The following is an 18,037-nucleotide window of genomic DNA, read 5'->3' on the forward strand; positions in this document are numbered from 1 at the left end:
CCGTTTGTCCACCTTCAGTTGAGGTTTGTGCTATTGTGTCCTCAACTGAGTTCTGTAATTGTTATCTTTTATCTGCACCATCGTTTGTTGTGCCTGAATCTGCCACTGAATTGATACTTCTAGAAGCCTGCTAATCTCTACGAATTTGTCTAATCCCCAACTGAGAGGGGAACTTAATAACTTGATGTAAAGTAGATGAAACAACATCCATATCATGAATCCAAGGCCTGCCAAGAATCATATTATACGCCATGTCCGTATCTATCACTTGGAATTTCGTATCTTTGACAACTCCTTCTGCAAATGTGGTAAGCATTATTTCTCTTTTTGTAACAACACTTGAATTGTCGAATCCAGATAAGGTGCGTGCTTTGAGCACCATTTTGTCATCATCTTGCATCTCGTTTACCACCTTCAGAAGGATGATATTTACGGAGCTACCTGGGTCAATCAAAACTCGTTTCACATTAGTATCATGTACAAGTAAAGATATTACCAATGCATCGTTGTGAGGGGTCATCACGCCATCTGCATCTACATCATCAAATGTTATACTGTCTTCTTCCAAAACTTGGCGAACTCGCTTTCCATGGGTAACCATGACTTTTGATGTCTTTTTTGCAGCCGTATATGTCACACCATTGACCTCCTCACCTCCGCTTATCACATTAACCGTCCTTTTTGGTGATGGAGGTTTTGGTGGCTCTTGTCTATTCTTCATATACGTTTTCTTACCCTTCTCACTAAACAAATTAGTTAAATAACCTTGTTTTAACAAATGCTCTATTTCACCTAGTAGCAATCTGCAATTTATTGTTTTATGACCGTGGTCGTTATGAAACTCGCACTATAAATCTGGATTTCTTCTGCTAGGGTTCGATCTCATTTCTTTTGGCCACTGTACCTTATCTCCTATATTTCTTAAAACAACTACAAATTCAGAAGTGCTAACATTGAAACTGTAATCACCAAACTTTGCCTTTGTATTAACATTTTTATCCCGGGCATCTCGCTCTTTCCCGAACTTGGATGATGAACCCGCGTCTCTGTCTCTTGATCTAGAACCATCCCTTGGATTTTCTTGTTTTGAGCGTGAATCCCGTCCTGCTGGTCCCATGTAAGGTTCATACCTATTCTTACCGGACCTTTTTTCGGTTTCTGGTTGCCTCGAACTTGTTCTTTCATCACCCCTTGAGCGAGTGATAGTGTCTTCTTCTACCCACAGCTTCATACTGTACCTATTGTACACATCATTCCAAGTTGTAGCATGGAATTCTCGTAAGCTTTCCTTAAGTCTCCTCGTGGCTTCCGAGCTTTTTTCATTTAAGTTGCTCGCAAACACCATGGCCGCCCAATTGTCAGGTACGCGTGGTAACATCATTCTTTCACGTTGAAATCTATCCACAAATTCCCTGAGTAGCTCCGTATTTTTTTTTTTTTAAAGATGTCTTCCATTCTCTTCTCAACTTTTTGAGCTCCCGAATGTGCTTTTATAAATGAATCTGCAAGCTCAGCAAAAGAATCAATAGAATTTTCTGGTAAAAGAGAATACCATGTTAATGCTTCTTTCGTAAGTGTTTCACCAAATTTTTTGACCAGCACTTACTCAATTTTTTGCTTGGTTAAATTATTGCCTTTCACGCCAGTTGTAAACGCAGTTACATGATCCCGTGGGTCGGTCGTTCCATCATACTTTGGAATATCGGACATTTTAAACTTCTTCGGTATCGGCAAGGGAGCTGCACTTGGCTTCCAGGGATGTTGTGAATATTTGTCAATATCCACTCCTTTAATCACGGGTGACACACCAGGTATTTGTTCTATGCGATCGTTCTGCTCCTTGAGTTGCTTCTGCAAAGTTAGTACTAACCTTTGTAAATCAGAATTATTTGGTGTACTTGACCTTCCATCGCGAGATTCACTGGGTGTTCCTCCGCTTCCCGAATTAGCAAGTCCCGAACGTGGGTTTTCTATAGTTGCAGTGTTGTTTGGAAGTGGAGTTGGTGGCGCAGTTGGCAATCCATTGACAAAAGCTTGAAGAGCATTGTTGACGTGTTCCGCAATTAGTTGTTTTAATGCTTCCTCGGCAGTTTGCTTGTCCCCTTGTTGATCATTCGTGTGCGATGTTGATCTTTGAGGTGTCCCCTCCCGAGACTATCGAGGTGAATTTTGAGGTGAAGGGATTGGAGTTCCTCCCTCCTGTTGGTTTTGTTGGTTCAGTTGGTTGTTGTCGTTGGCAGTTGACATGATTGTTTGACAGAAAAATGAATTTGGAAAGTAAAAAGATTATTAGATTTCCGGTAACGGAACCAATTTGTTTAACCAAAAATAAAAATAAAATCAAAATCTAAGTTTAGAAGAAAACGAGTTTCTGATAACCAAGTTTTGCTTCACTTTCTCAATGATATCAAAGGAAAATAACAAGAACAACTAAGGAAATAATTGATTGCCTAGCCAAGGTAGAGAATTTCGAGAAAGTAGAAAAGTAAAATATATATTTCAATATTGCATCAGATGTCCTTACAAATAGAATTCTATGCCCTTATATAGGAATACACAATAGTAACGGTTTCCCCCCATAATTTGGACTAATTATGGGCATTAACGATATTGATTGCCCATTATTTTGGATTCTCACAACCGATGCATTTATTGCTATAAATGCCTTACATCTGTTATGATTCCCCTTCCTTATTTCTTTCCGGTCCATGTATCTTTCCCTATTTCTACTATTTATTCATTCTCTGCCAGCCGTTAGGCCCGATGCCGTCTCGTGGGTATTTCTCCTCGTGCTTTCCCTTTTCCTATCAAATAAGATTGTCACTTATCGCTATATTATTGTTCCACGCATTATGCCATGACTGCTACTATCATAACCACCAACTAGTATCATAACCACCAATAGTAACCATGACTGCTACTATCACCAATAGTTACTACTCATAACTGCCACCATTAGCCAACGCTAACACTAACAACCGCCTCCCAGCCAGCACTTACAACCACACTATTAGCCGTAACCATCACCATCTACTATATAATTTAAAAAAAATAATATTTTGGTGATATAGCATTAGATTAGTTAGTACTTTCTCTCTAACCCAATTTACGTGTCATACTTTCTTTTTGATTTGTTCCACCAAGAATGTCATGCATTCATACTTCATTATTTAGAAATAATTTAACTCTAGAATTTCTACTTTTCCCTTAATGAGATGACTTATATACACACAAATGTCTATGACTTATTTTAGACCATAAGATTTAAACTTAATTTTTTTAAAACTCCATGTCAAGTCAAACACTGCCATATAAGTTGAGACAGAAAAGAGTATTTTATTTTAATTCTATGTTTATAAACTATATTTTGCATAAAGAAAATATTGAGAAAATAAAAAAAACTTGATTATTTAATGCTCACGTCTTAATAATATTAATATCATATGTGTATTCAATTTTAAATATTTTAATTTTAATACACATATTAATATTCAATTGTATGTTCAGTTTCAGATATCTTAATTGTACTGAAAACAAATGGAGCCTTAATTAACACACACCACTCGTGATTTTTTTTTTAATGGAAAATAAAGAAGATAACACCCAAACCTTGATCCTCCCTCCCCCTAAAAAAAAATGTAGAATTAACCCAAATAGCTGTCCACCCAATCGTTTAAACTATAAGTACTCGACAAATGTATACTATATATATAATTAATATATAAGCTATGCATATCGATTAGAACAGTAGATAATGAATTCGACCGGCTATTTTAGTTAAAAGTCCCCAAAAAGAAGAGAAGAAAGAAAAAGCTCAAACCTAGATTGCAACAGGCCTTAAGCAAACATGGGCCTTATCTCCTAAAAAACCCAAAAGTTAAAAAAATCCATCAATGGACCCAAAATATCTTCAAACATCACATCTCCTCTGCCCATAAATATCCCCCATAGACATCCACAACAGGAGAGAAAGAAAAAGCCTATCTTCAAATTCTTTTGCTTCAAAACCTTATCTTCAATGGCTTCCTCAACTTCTTCCCTCCATTTCCTTTCCCTTACACCTCAAACACTTCCTCTACCAAAACCCACTTCCCAAACTACTTCCCTTTCCTTCTTTTCCCTTCCTCCTTCTTCTCTCAACCTTTCTTTAACTTCTTCTTCATCTTGTTTTTCTTCTCGTTTTGTTCGTAAGGTGACCCTTTCTGATTTTGGCCAAATTGAGGATGTTGAAGATGGTGATGATGGTGTAGAAGAAGAACGTAATTTCTCTCCTGACCTTAAAATCTTTGTTGGTAACTTGCCTTTCAGTGCTGATAGTGCTGCTCTTGCTGAGCTTTTTGAGCGTGCTGGTAATGTTGAGATGGTTGAGGTAATATCTTACTACACTTTCTTGCTTGTATTTTGTGGGGTTTCTTCACTTTATTTAATTTGAAGTTTTGTTTGGCTATGTTTGAGTAACTAGACTTGTACAAACCTAAAACTGGTAAATTTAAGTGGCTATCTTTGGCAGTTTAATGTTTAGATGAGACGGTTCTCACAATTCAGCATGTTATAAGAGCAGACATGTACATGAGGGGAGGTGTTTTATATCTAAGAATACAACAACAACATACCCATTATATTTCCACATATGGGGTCTGCCACATATGGGGTATGGGGATGGTAGTGTGTACGCAGACGTTAACCCTACTCAGTGAAGGTAGATTGATGTTTCCAGTAGACCCTCGGCTCAGAATAAGAAGAAGCAGGGGGAGAAAAAGAAAGAAGGAGAGGGGAGATGGGGGGGGGGGGAGAATTAGTAGTACCAAAATCTAAGAATAATTAATTAAAGTGGTTATCTTTGACAGTTTAATCTTTTAGATAAGGCGGTCAGTCAATTCAACATGTTATAGAGCATACCTGCACATAAGGGGACGTGTTGTATATGTAAGAGTAACAAGTAAAAGTATCCTCTCCTAACAGGTTAAACTTTTAGATGGGGCGGTTTTCACAATTCGATAAGTTCTAACTATGTAATCTTTATTTATGACTAGAGAAGATGTCGTTAATGTGTTATTGAAGGAAGTCGTTTTGGATTTCTTGATGTTTGAATGTACGGTGATTATGTGAGGCTAATGGACTTGTTATGTTGACATTTTGTTTGTCAATGTTTGAATAACCGAACATGTTGAATGTTGAAGGTTCTTATTGGATAGTCTTTTAGTATGACTAGGAAAAATAGCCTTAAGACATTGTCGTAGGAAGTTGTTTTTTCGATGTTGATTGGGGTTTGGGGTAGAGTGAGGATGTGACGGTTTGAATGGGAGGTTTAAGTGTACTTACCGGAGCTGTTTACTTTTGCAGGTTATCTATGACAAGCTTACAGGAAGAAGCAGAGGTTTTGGTTTTGTGACAATGTCCTCAAAAGAGGAAGTTGAAGCTGCCTGTCAACAATTTAATGGATATGTAAAGTCTTTTGCTTTATTGAATTTCTCAGTTAATTATGCTCTAATGTGCATGTCCAAATATTTATTCTTGAATTCCAGTGGCCTTGGATATCTTATGTATTTTTTGAAATCGAACTGTTTGTGTTCAGTTTACAGTTTTTTAAATGATTTAACTGAAAATCAGTACTTCTTTTTGATAGTAAAATTTTGGCAAGGTTTCGCACTGCAGAGTTCCTCTTATAATTTGGTGATGAAATGATTTCTAAGTCTTAGTCTTAACCATCATTTATGGAACCTAAAAGGCTAAAACTCACTTGTTGTTAGTGATCCTTTCCTTATCCAAAAGTTCTTTGGTTTAGACACTAAGCTAATGTTTTAAATCTTTTGGCAGGAACTTGACGGGAGGGCACTGAGGGTGAATGCTGGGCCACCACCAGAGAGAAGGGAGAATTCTTCTTTCAGGGAGAATTCTTCTTTCCGTGAGAATTCTTCTTTCCGTGGAGGCAGGGGTGGGGAAAGTTTTGATAGCTCCAATAGAGTCTATGTAGGAAACCTCGCATGGGGTGTTGACCAAGACGCACTTGAGACCTTATTCAGTGAGCAAGGTAAGGTTGTGGATGCCAAAGTAGTCTATGATAGGGATAGCGGTAGATCAAGGGGCTTTGGATTTGTAACGTATAGTACTGCTGAGGAGGTCAACAATGCAATTGAAAGCTTGGACGGAGTTGTAAGTATTTTCTTACTCAGCTAAATTATGCATCTATCTCTTTCGTTCTGTATGTCGGTCACATTTTCCGTTCAGGTCGATTTTGTGTCCTGGTTTAGGTTTCACATGTACTTGTATCTCATAACTAAATTTTCCCACATTGATGGTATCTGTCATTCAACTATATGATATATAGAACGATTAGGTATTTGCCTACTTGTTGCGTTCTGGATCAGTTTTACCTGCCATAAATGTCTTCTTAATAGTGATGTAGATATCTACACCCCAAGGTTGTGGCCTAGTGGTCAATGAAGTGAGTTGAGAACTTGAGGTCTCAGGTTCAAATCCCATTGGAGACAAAAAACTAGGTGATTTCTTCCCATATGTCCAAACTTTGGTGGATAGAGTTACCTAGTACCCATTGCATGAGAGGTAGCAGGTATCCCGTGGATTTAGTCGAGGTTCGCGCAAGCTATCCTGGACACCACGGTTGGCAAAAAAGAAATAGTGATTTAGATATGCATGATTGTGTAGTTATCGAACTTGTGGGGGTGGGGGTGGGGGGGGGGGGTCAGTCTTCTTAGATACTTCGCTTTCACTTGTCTTCAACTAATAGATATGTGATTTACCATCAAAACTGACTCTCGTATACTGCATTGTTATATTATTGAACGAGTTTCACATTCTTTTTTTGTAATTTTCTTTTTGATTCCTTCTAGTAAAATGAGCTTCGAGTAAATACTGTATTACTTCTTATTGATCTTTGTTTGCCTTAACATATTGAACTTTGTGGTGTAGGACCTCAATGGAAGGGCCATCCGTGTAAGCCCTGCTGAAGCTCGGCCACCCAGGCGTCAATTCTGAAGGTTATAACCAACATCTTTTTGATCGAGAAAACGATTGGGGTAAACAACATCTATGTTCAACTTTTTTTGCTGTTTCTCCTTGAGAATTCACATCTTGGAGATGCATCAATATCTATTTATACATTATCATGTGATTAGTAATCCAAGTGCAGTTGACTGTACATTTAATTTTCAATAATTAAACCAAAAAGGTATGTTTCGGCTCATAAGAATGTATAATTACATGGCAGGGTCCAGGAGATGACGACTGTTGCAACAATGATGAGTTAGTAAATCTGCAACTTCTACCCCAAACTTGCGCGGACAAATTACTCTCTGCTTCTGGACTAACTAGAGTTCTCAAGTAAATTAGCTTTTGTAATCTATGTTCTGAAATTGCCTCGGAAAAAATTCTTGATCTTGTAATATGCTTATCCATCACTTGTTGAAGGACACGACAGTTAAAAAGTTTGATACTCTTTGAAATGTATGTTAGCGAGAAGCATTCTTGTTGTACAATGAATTTGCAGAAATTGTGTTAATTGTGCCAGTGCCTCTACAACAATTAATGGTCCTTAAAATTTTACTAATATTTTTGCACTAAATGTTGAAGGGCAGGGATTTTCTTGACCAGCTGGGACAGGAATCCATAGCGCAATTCAGGTTTTGCTTGTCTAGGTAAGGTCCCAGACTGTCTGCATTTTAGGTCTCTGGTAATCCATGTTGCTCGAATCTTTCAAAAATGTCATCGGGTGTGTATTATGTTGTTCATTTTTGGATCCGATAGGGGTGCAACAATATTTTTGGAGGATCCGAGCAACATAGTTGGTAGTGGTTATAGTGGTAGGCTGAGAGGGCTACATTATAATGGCTCTGAGATTCATGTATCGCGTGAATTGCCCCTCCTCTCTGTATTATCTAATCTAGTTGAGGGAGCATGCTTGTTCGATTAGCTTAAAGAGTGCCTTTTTTCCTAACAAAAAAGTTAATAAAGTTTTGAGCTAAAAAATTTGAGTTGTGTGTGAAAAGTAGTAATATGTATAATTAAAGTGGTAAGTTATGAATTTCAATTCTTTATTATTCTGGAATCTAAATTATTCTCTGAGTCTACGTTGTCCTATAAAAGTGCAGTCGTGTGCGTAAAGTATTCCGTATTAACGTCGGGTTCGAGGAAGGACCATGGGCGTATGCACTTTATACCATGCGGTATCACATGACATCGCTTGGTCGAAATTTCTTAATAGATGTTTATAAGAAAAATAAAAATATTGGGAATACGTATAAAAAAAAATTTCTTAATAGATGTTTATAAGAAAAATAAAAATATTGGGAATACGTATAAAAAATGCACTGCTTGTTATTATAGTAATTTATTCATTTGTTCTTTCTGCTTATATAAATTCTACCCCTCGGAATATGACGTAGATAGGGTATACGATGTTCGGCAATCTAAAGTCATACAAGTGTTCGGCAATCTAAAGTCATGTCATCTACATTTGAAGCTATTTATTGTATTATTCTTTACGACATTTATGACTATATATTAAAATTTGAAATTTCAATTGAACTAATATTTTAACCATTGCTTTAATGTTGTGCAATCTAAAGGCAAACGATTATCTTAAACTCCATATCCGGTCAAATATTATCATACGAATAAAATGTGGAGTATAAATTAAGCCAACGAGAGGAATCCAAACTGAAGGAAATTCACTAATTACTGAACTATGTTGAAATCTTGGAAGTATTTTCGTTTTAACCTAATTTAAAAGTGTAAGTAGGAAGAGTATATTGGATCATATAACCTATTCGCTTTTCTACGCAAAATAAGATAAATTTAGTAAAGGAAGAGTAAGAAATACTACCATTACCTTATTTCTTCTCTAGCACGTGAAAGCATTTTCATCTCTCGGAAATGAGTCAAACACGACTTTTCATCGACTCCAATAGAGTATTCTACAGTCACAATTAAGTAATCTATTGATACTGCCAACTTATGCTATGTCCAGATAATAGTTTGAAAATGGAGGTTGGATCCATTACTTTGTCTTTTTCTGCAAATATTGATAAATGAAGATCAAACAGAATTAAAGTGAATTCAATTTCTTGTCAAAATTCCTTCAACTGGACATGCAAATAGTCCTTTCACATGATTCTTAGCAATGAAAACTAGTTCAAAATCCATAACTGTGGTCACAAGGTGACAAAAAAAAGAAGATGTTTTCTACAAAAAAGAAAACTTGCAAACATACAAGGTTGCTGCAATATTCTACCATAAATACCTTTGCTGTTCTTTAGTATTATTCAAAAATATATGACTGCTAAGACCCCCACTCATGATCGTCTCGCAACTCTCCTATATATGGCCTGTTAAGGATGAGAAGATTATATTTGATATGATTGAAGCAGCACACTGCACACAAGCAATATCTAGCTACTCCTTAACAACATTCCCCCCCTGTCCCACCATATGTTAGCACTCTTACTCTCTGTTTTGTACTGCATTGTGTTGTACCGTATTTCTTGAGCCGTGGTTCTATCGGAAATAGTCTCTCTACCTCTCCAGGTAGGGGTAAGGTCTGCGTACACACTACCCTCCCCAGACCCCACTTGTGGGATTATACTGGGTATGTTGTTGTTGTTGTTGTGTTGTATCGTATTGTTTTGTAAATACTATGTTTGGATAGAGTGGAATGTTTGTTTTTGTTTAATAACATTTTACCTGTTTTGTTTGGTCTAACTGTATTATATCTGCTAAGTATTACTGAAATGCCCGTAACTTTTACTCAAGTTAAGCAGTATTCAAGAAAGATGTTATCAGTGATAAGTTAAACAATGTTAATGTTATAGGTAAATCAGTTCATTATTGACATTTCTGTTGTTTCACTCTTACACAGATTAAGTCCAACTTTAAGGTCAGGAAATGTTTAGCCAGAGCACCATGTCTTCTACTAAACAAAAATCTGTCAGGTATATCTGAGCAGTCCTTAAATTTGTGGCTAAAGTACTTTTATAATATAGTAAGTGCAGCCCGGTGCACTAAGCTCCCGCTATGCGCGGGATCCGGGAAAGGGCCGGACCACAAGGGTCTACTGTAAGTAGCCTTATCCTGCATTTGTGCAAGAGTCTGTTTCCACGGCTCGAAACCGTGACCTCCTGGTCACATGGCAGCAAGTTTACCAATTACGCCAAGGCTTCCATCACTTTTATAATATAGTATTCTGTTAAATAAAACTGCAGCTCATTTTTGTAGTAGTTCTTCTATAAAGGCATGCTGTATTTTATGCATTGGAGTCTGAGTTATGCACCACAAATAAATGTATTAGATTCCTATTCTAATTATTAATGAAAGCTTGAATCTGTAATCAGATTTCCAAATGACATTGACATTGCAATATCTGGATCATACAAGCCGGAAAAATTCCTTAAATCTATATCTATGAAGAATGACGAACAAACGTCTAGCTCAAAGTTGGAGAAGGCAGAAATAGAGCCAAAAATGAAGATGTTCCGAAAGAAAAAGCTTTCAAGAGTATTTTCAGAAGACTATGAGGGGGTTCAAATGAAGATATTAGATCCTCGCGGACGTCCCATAAACACATGGAACAAGTGTTTCTTAATTGCTTGTCTTACATCTCTATTTGTTGATCCACTCTTCTTCTATTTACCAAGTGTTAACGACGAAATCTGCATGGATGCAAGTTATCCTATGGAGATAATCCTTACAATCGTCCGATCAGTGATAGATGCATTTTATTTGGTTGAGATTTTAGTTCAGTTTCGAACAGCTTATGTTGCACCTTCCTCTCGCGTTTTTGGACGAGGAGAGCTAGTCATTGATTCTTCAAAGATTGCATCGAGATATCTCCGTAAGGATTTTTGGCTTGATCTCTTGGCTACTCTTCCTCTTCCTCAGGTATAAACAAGTCCTCTAAGTCTATTGTAGTCTTTTCTCATATTCGATATGATGTTTGGTTGTTAAAAGTTCGAGCAGGAAAAGTTATAATCTGCTGGTATTTCCTCTGTTCTGATATTGCTTGCCAAAAATGAACTGATAAATTGCTAGATATCATGTTTTTAGGCTTATACAAGTTACATCAAATGCTACTTTCTGCTACCTATTCTTGCTTATCTCATACCAAACTAGTCCTAAAACTGTTTTCAGGTTTTGATTTGGGCTGCAATCCCATCTTTGAGAGGTTCGAATAGGATTGGTGCAAAACACGCCTTGCGCTTTACTATCATTTCTCAGTTTCTGTTGAGGCTATGCCTTATTTTTCCACTTTCATCTCACATTATCAAGACTACTGGTGTAATGGTGGAAGCTGCATGGGCGGGGGCGGTTTATAACCTTGTGCTCTTCATGCTCGCAAGTCATGTAAGTATACGACTTGTTTTTTTTAGGGTAGACCAAATTTGTTGTTTCAAATTAACTAAATACCAAGTTCCATTATTCCGTGACAAGCCTCAACAAGAGTAGGGGTAAGGTCTGTGTACACACTACCCTCCCCAAACCCCACCTATGGGATTCCACTAGGTGGTTGTTGTTGATGAAGCCTCAACCATTGACTTGTCCACCATTTTGACTATGCATCTTTTATAGGTTATGGGTTCTTGCTGGTACCTTTTTGCTGTGGAACGACAAGAACAGTGTTGGAAAAAGGTTTGTGATCAACAACAACCGCATTGCCAGGATTGGTATTTTGACTGTCATAGGAGGGATTTTACTAGTAGAATCGCCTGGTATGAACGGAGCAATATATCTACATTATGCGGTCCTAGCAGCGACTTCTTCCAATTCGGAATCTTTAATGATGCACTGACTTTTAGAGTTACACAGTCATCATTCTTGAACAAGTATGCTTACTGTTTTTGGTGGGGTTTGAGGAACCTAAGGTAACAAACTGCAGCTAAAGCTTTATTAATTTTTCTTTGATTAAATGCTAACTTTCTTTAATTAACTTTTGCAGCTCTCTTGGGCAGAATCTTGTGACTACTACTGACATTAATGAAATTAATTTTGCTGTTGTTCTTGCAATTCTGGGATTATTGCTCTTTGCTTTACTTATTGGGAATATGCAGGTAAATCATAGACAATTACATTGGAGGATAAAGGGACTTAGTTTTTCAATCTTAGCCAAACTAGGTACTTAAAATGTTTCATTTCTATGGCCTAAATTTTCAATACCAGACTTTCCTTCAATCAACTACTATGAGACTTGAAGAATGGAGGATCAAAAGGACAGATACAGAAGAATGGATGCATCATCGCCAACTCCCCCACAATCTTAAGGAAAGGGTGCGAAAATATGATCTATATAGGTGGGTGACAACTCGAGGTGTTGATGAAGAAGCCATTGTCAAAAGCCTTCCGGTGGATCTCCGAAGGGACATCAAGTGTCATCTTTGTCTTGATCTAGTTCGTCGAGTGAGTATCTGTAGTATTTAACAATAAATACTAGTTTTAGGAGACTTTTGAGTTCTCCTTTGCGGAAGTGGATCTGCAACAATCATCGTATCACTGGTCGTGGGGAATCCTCACGAAGCGGATGAACTCCCTTTTTCCACAGCCTAGATATCCTATTGTGATGCAAGGAATTACTAACCTTAGCCGTCATTTGTTTCCCAAAAGAAACATTAGGAAAACTTGTTTTCTCTACACCCAATGGACTTGTGGGACATCTAGCACCACTTATGGGTGAACCCGACCCAATAATATTGTCCAACAGTATCATTTGCTTCCATTCCTTGACCTCCTATGTTATAAACAAGCTATTGCTTTTCCACTAATGTGTTTTCATAATCTTGATCCGGCAGGTACCTCTATTTGATCAAATGGATGAGTGTATCTTGGATGCAATATGTGAAAGGTTGAAACCACTTCTATATACTGCAGGAACATGCCTTGTTCGCGAAGCTGATCCTGTGAACGAAATGGACTTCATTATAAGAGGCCATTTGGATTCTTACACTACTGATGGAGGGAGAACAGGTTTTTTCAATTCATGTCAACTAGGTCCGTGTGATTTCTGTGGTGAAGAACTACTGACATGGGCGTTAGACCCTCGTCCGAGCATCATCCTCCCGTCCTCTACACGTACAGTGACAGCGATCACTGAAGTAGAAGTATTTGCACTCACTGCAGAGGATGTAAAATATGTGGCATCACAGTTCAGGAAGCTGCATAGCAAGCAACTCAGGCATACGTTCAGGTTTTACTCGAACCAATGGAGGACTTGGGCTGCATGTTTCATACAAGCAGCGTGGTTTCGCTACAAGAGGAGGAAAGAGGCTTCTCTACTTAAAGCTAAGCAGAACCCCGCGGCTGCTCCTACTGAGCTACACGATGAACGAAGAAGTGTATCCTTGGGACAAAAGGCTTCAGAATTTGCTGTATATGCTGCAACATTGGCAGCAAGCAAAAGAAAGGGTGGAAGCATGAGGGGAGAACTAGAAATCATTAGTTCATTACAAAAGCCAGTTGAACCTGATTTTTCAGTTGAGGATAGATGAAGTAAAATGCTAGAGCATTTCATAGAGGTATCACTTGTAATATGGTAGCTTCTCATCAGCAGCGGAGCCAAAATTTTACCAAGAGGTATCAAAATATAAAAAGTAAACGCAAGAAAAAAATCTAGGGATTTAACATATAGTATATATACATAAAAATATGTTGGATTTTGCATATGTTACTGCTACTGTTTTCTAGAATAATTAGATTAGTTGTTTAGTTTTAGGAGGAGTCTGATAGAAGATTCAGAATTTTAATTATAGTAAGAGTTTAGTAATTTAGTTGTAGGAGGAGTCTACTACTTTATTTATTTGGCTATTTAAAGCCCTATGATTAATAAAATTTTAGAGACAGATTCTTAATCCTATTTTCAACCTTCTTGCTGCTTGCATATTTTTTCTAAAATCCATAACAAAATATACCTTGCTATTATGGGTCCTCCGCAACAACAATCTTAAGAAATGATTAACTTATTTACTACTATTAGAGATGATTCTCATCTACAAGTTACTATAGTTTCTTAATTTTTTTGGGGTCGACCAATCAACAAATTAAGCTCAATCCCGAACCAGTTGGTGTTGGTCTTAAATATTCTCTAACATTTAATTTGCTTTATTTTCAATAGATAGATGATTTATCATAATTTGACCGTCAACCTACTGCAATACAGGTTTGAGATCGGCTATACTAGTGAATACACAAACAACCGTTCTTAGGGTTGATATTTAGAGATTAATCAATATTTATTCTGTCCAGAAAATTTGAACTAATAATCATAAATTCAGGATATTAGTGTCCAGAAAAATTGAACCAAAAAACAGAAATTCAGGTCACATTGGCTAATTCCTAAATAGCAGCCCTTTAGAGTGACTACCTGGTGTCATTTCTACGAACTCACCTATAAAGAGTTAGCTTTTCTATGTCATCTAAGCCCTTTTGCATTATATTATCAGTGGGCTTTACAATCAACTGGAGCTGGATAGGGATCTAAAATATGGGTGTACAAACCGAATCGAAAAATCATACTAAACCGAAAAGTCGAACCAAACCGATTAAAAAATTCGACTAGGTTTGGTTTGATTTGATTTAATTTGGTATTGAGTAAAAAAATCCGAACCAAACAGACATATAAATATATAATTTTTATGTATACTTTTAAGATTTTATGTAGAATTTTCTTTAAAAAATATCTAGAAATATTTGGGATTCTCTTATGGAATATAATATTTAATAGAATATTATCACACCCCCTTTTTTTTTTACCCCAAAAGATATGTATTATGGATTGTTGGGTTAAAAGAGTTTTTTCATTTGAAGTGACAAATTTGAGTAGGGATTATTTTATTTACAGAGTCGCCACTTGGAATTAATTTTTCGATGTTCCAAGTCACCTTTTATTTGAATCCCTAGTCAAAGGAAGGTTTGACTCTATTATTATTGGTCTGCGAAAATAAAGTTCGGATAAGAAATTGTATTGACCTGGGAGAAGGTGTAAGGCATTTTCCGAGTCCCGTGGTTCTAGCACGGTCGCTTTATTGACTACATTTGGCTTATATTATTTTTGGATAAACTGTGTTTTATTGGTTCTCATATTTTACCTATGTCCGCTTTTATTGCTTGATTATTTAAAGATGTTTTGAATAAAATAAGATGTCGTGACCACACTACGCAAGCGAATGCGTGATCGAGACAAAAAATATTAATTTTGTCGTAACAGCGCTACGCATGCGAATCCGCAGTCATGACAAGGATTATTAGTACGTTATTACTTTTGGAAAAATTACTACGTTTGAGAAAATTAATTTTAAAATTTATGAAAAGTTAACTATCGCGCTACGCAAGCGATTCCGCGATTATAGCAAGGGGTGAATTAAATTAGAAATTAATTAAAGCTATATTGGATATAATATGAGATTGTTGAATTAATTTATTGAATGTTAAACATCACGCTACGCAAGCGAATCCGTGAAAAAGTTAAAGCGCGCCTACTAGTTGCCTAGCATTTAAATTATTTAATAAAGGTGATTAAGTTATTAAACTATTTATTCAGAAGAAAAGGATATGATATTAAAAATGTTTAACTAAAATGACATTAAACTTAGACTAACATAACTTTTTTTTTTTTTTTTTTGGTTTTCATGTCATCAGACCACTTTATTAGTGCTTATGGGTTGTTGTACTTGATTTATTTGGCCCATAAGTATTTTAATTATTTGCCCCATTATCTATTATAGGCCCAAGACTTCCCACGTTATGAACCAATTTCTGCCGTGACCCATTCTTCTCTTTTCTTTAAACCCACTTTCATTCTCAAGTTAATATCCAATTCTAAACTGCTATTCCGTATAAAAACTTGTTGCTCATCATTATCTTTGCCCTTTTATATGCTTAAACAACTATTGTTTTAAGGGCTAACTAATAATTCTTCTCATCCATACTAACACATGGCAGTAGTTAAACTACAAGCTCATTAGCAACATAAGCACCTTAAATATTTAGTCGAATCTCAAAATAAAATTACGGCCGCAACTAAACGTAAAATCTGCAAAGCAATAATACTTTTAACGCTAAAGAGAAGAAAACTCAAATATCATGGAGATATTCTGTTGACTATGACATTTGAAGCTACGAGTCATTCCCAGATATTTAATACAGGAACCTTGAAAGTAAATCACAAAAGAAAAATCCCAAACGAAACAAACATGGTTAAAAATGAGGCCTTTATCTTTTCCTTAACTAAGTAAACTTAACAGAATGCAATTTCAAAAGAACTGATAATTTAACTAATTTCTAACAAATTTATATGATGATAACACTAATACAACATTCATTTTGAAACAAAATCAGATCTAACATGTTTCATCAACCAAACCGGGATCAAATCCTTCTTATTATCATCAAGAATCTGCAATATAAGAATTTGAAAGTTATCTGGCTTGTAGAATAATAAGATACAGCAGTGCAACAACAGAAATTTAGCAGCAAATACAGTAGAAATAGCAACAACTCGAGTGTTAAGACAACCCAGAAAATTCAACAAAGATACTTGAAACTAGTAGCTATCAACTTCACAAATTGCCTAAGGATCTTTCTATTTTTCTCAAAATTTTTGCACTATGAAAGACACTCACAAAGCTCAGAATTTTCAGCTCACTCTTTTATGTTCAGCTGCCCTCTTTTTACTCTCAAAGTTGTGTTTGTCTTAGTGTGTAAAAATGTCCAGCATATGTATGATAGAGTGTGTGTTAAAATGTGGATAGAGGAGCGTAGGAAATAAAAGCACCTTTTGGACAGATTATTGTTCACTAAAAATCTGTCCAAAAGGACTAATTTTTGTGTGCCAAAACAGTTCTCTTTTTACCAAAAATATGACACAAAGCAAAGTAGTTGTACTCCAAGCATACTTCAAATAGTAAAAGCAAACTAACATGTACCTATTTCATAATTAACATATCTAACTTTCAGCTTTACACCAAATCAGTACCACTCTATTTGATTCAAACCAAAAACAAGAAGCAAGTAACTAGAACTCAACTAAATACCACAAACATATAACTAAACCTTAAACTAAGCTATTAATCAATCAAGAGAAATCAGATCCTAACAAAATTAAGGCCAAGCTAAATGCTTATTAAACAGTGAAGCAATTAGAAAACTAACTAATCAAAGACGAAATCAGAAATACTAAACATGAATTAGTCAGAACTTAAACCAAACAAACTACAATCAAACACAAAGGGAAAAATAGAAATAAAATTGCTAGAAGCCTTCAATCTGATTTAGACAACTAATTATACTATCCGAAAATGACTTAAACAAACAAACAACTAAACCGACAAATAGTTATGCTGAAATGCTGAAATTTTAGTTAATTAGTACGACGAGCTAAACATGAAATAATAGAAACTACACTTGAAGTTTACAAACTTGAATCTATAACTAATTTCAACACCACTAGCAGAAATTATGAGATAAGAATCTGATTGAAATAATGAACTAAATGAACGAACAACATAATAATTCAAAATCAACAAACGACGACTAATATCACTAATTAAGAAAAAAAAATAGAGCTTAATCTAAACAAACAAAAAATAATCTAAAAATCAGTCAACAAAGAAAAACATAAAATCGATGAACAAGGGATTAGGATTTTACCCAACAAAGGAATTTGATAGCGATTCGAGCAGCGAGACGATGCCGAGAACCTCGAGTAGCGGCTAGCCGACCATGGAACACTTGTTTCATTTCGGTAGACACCAAATTCAATGAGTTCGATGTTATGTGATGACCTCCACAACACACCTCTATAGGAGATATAATACAGTCATATGCAATAGTAATTACCCAACTATGAGTCGGGTTCGAATCCACTGGGAGTTATGAGGGGTGTTAGGAGTATATATTTGAAGCAAGCAAATGAGTTATCTAAGATTGCACTTCCACAACAAGATTTTATTTTCTATTTCTACCGTTACTCTAATGAATGCAAGCTAAAGAAAATAGATTATAGATAAATATTTTTGAGGTTTTTCCAATTGGATTAAAG

The 18,037-nt window shown here is 36.1% G+C and overlaps 2 protein-coding genes across 2 annotated transcripts; both read left to right on the forward strand.

The window, feature by feature from the left end:
• The first annotated feature begins 4,018 nt into the window (after positions 1–4,018).
• Positions 4,019–6,996, forward strand: LOC107815238 (29 kDa ribonucleoprotein A, chloroplastic). The gene is made up of 4 exons (XM_075224710.1): positions 4,019–4,369; positions 5,344–5,445; positions 5,818–6,153; positions 6,931–6,996. Exons 1-4 carry the CDS (start codon positions 4,019–4,021, stop codon positions 6,994–6,996), a joined length of 855 nt encoding a protein of 284 aa, XP_075080811.1.
• On the forward strand, positions 6,938–13,863 carry LOC107795302 (protein CNGC15b). Its single transcript, XM_016617909.2, has 9 exons — positions 6,938–7,037; positions 7,229–7,655; positions 9,875–9,947; positions 10,347–10,893; positions 11,143–11,355; positions 11,581–11,873; positions 11,948–12,059; positions 12,169–12,405; positions 12,795–13,863. Exons 3-9 carry the CDS (start codon positions 9,901–9,903, stop codon positions 13,488–13,490), a joined length of 2,145 nt encoding a protein of 714 aa, XP_016473395.2. The 5' UTR covers positions 6,938–7,037; positions 7,229–7,655; positions 9,875–9,900; the 3' UTR covers positions 13,491–13,863.
• Positions 13,864–18,037: the final 4,174 nt, after the last annotated feature.

Source organism: Nicotiana tabacum, chromosome 2 (assembly GCF_000715075.1).
Source record: "Nicotiana tabacum cultivar K326 chromosome 2, ASM71507v2, whole genome shotgun sequence".
Lineage (NCBI taxonomy): Eukaryota > Viridiplantae > Streptophyta > Magnoliopsida > Solanales > Solanaceae > Nicotiana > Nicotiana tabacum.

Coding starts and splice junctions, on each gene's coding strand:
- LOC107815238 (XM_075224710.1), top strand. CDS start 4,019: ATGGCTTCCTCAACTTCTTCCCTCCATTTCCTTTCCCTTACACCTCAA. Junction 4,370..5,343: donor GTAATGTTGAGATGGTTGAG/GTAATATCTTAC, acceptor TTACTTTTGCAG/GTTATCTATGACAAGCTTAC. Junction 5,446..5,817: donor GTCAACAATTTAATGGATAT/GTAAAGTCTTTT, acceptor ATCTTTTGGCAG/GAACTTGACGGGAGGGCACT.
- LOC107795302 (XM_016617909.2), top strand. CDS start 9,901: ATGTTTAGCCAGAGCACCATGTCTTCTACTAAACAAAAATCTGTCAG. Junction 9,948..10,346: donor ACTAAACAAAAATCTGTCAG/GTATATCTGAGC, acceptor ATCTGTAATCAG/ATTTCCAAATGACATTGACA. Junction 11,356..11,580: donor TCTTCATGCTCGCAAGTCAT/GTAAGTATACGA, acceptor CATCTTTTATAG/GTTATGGGTTCTTGCTGGTA.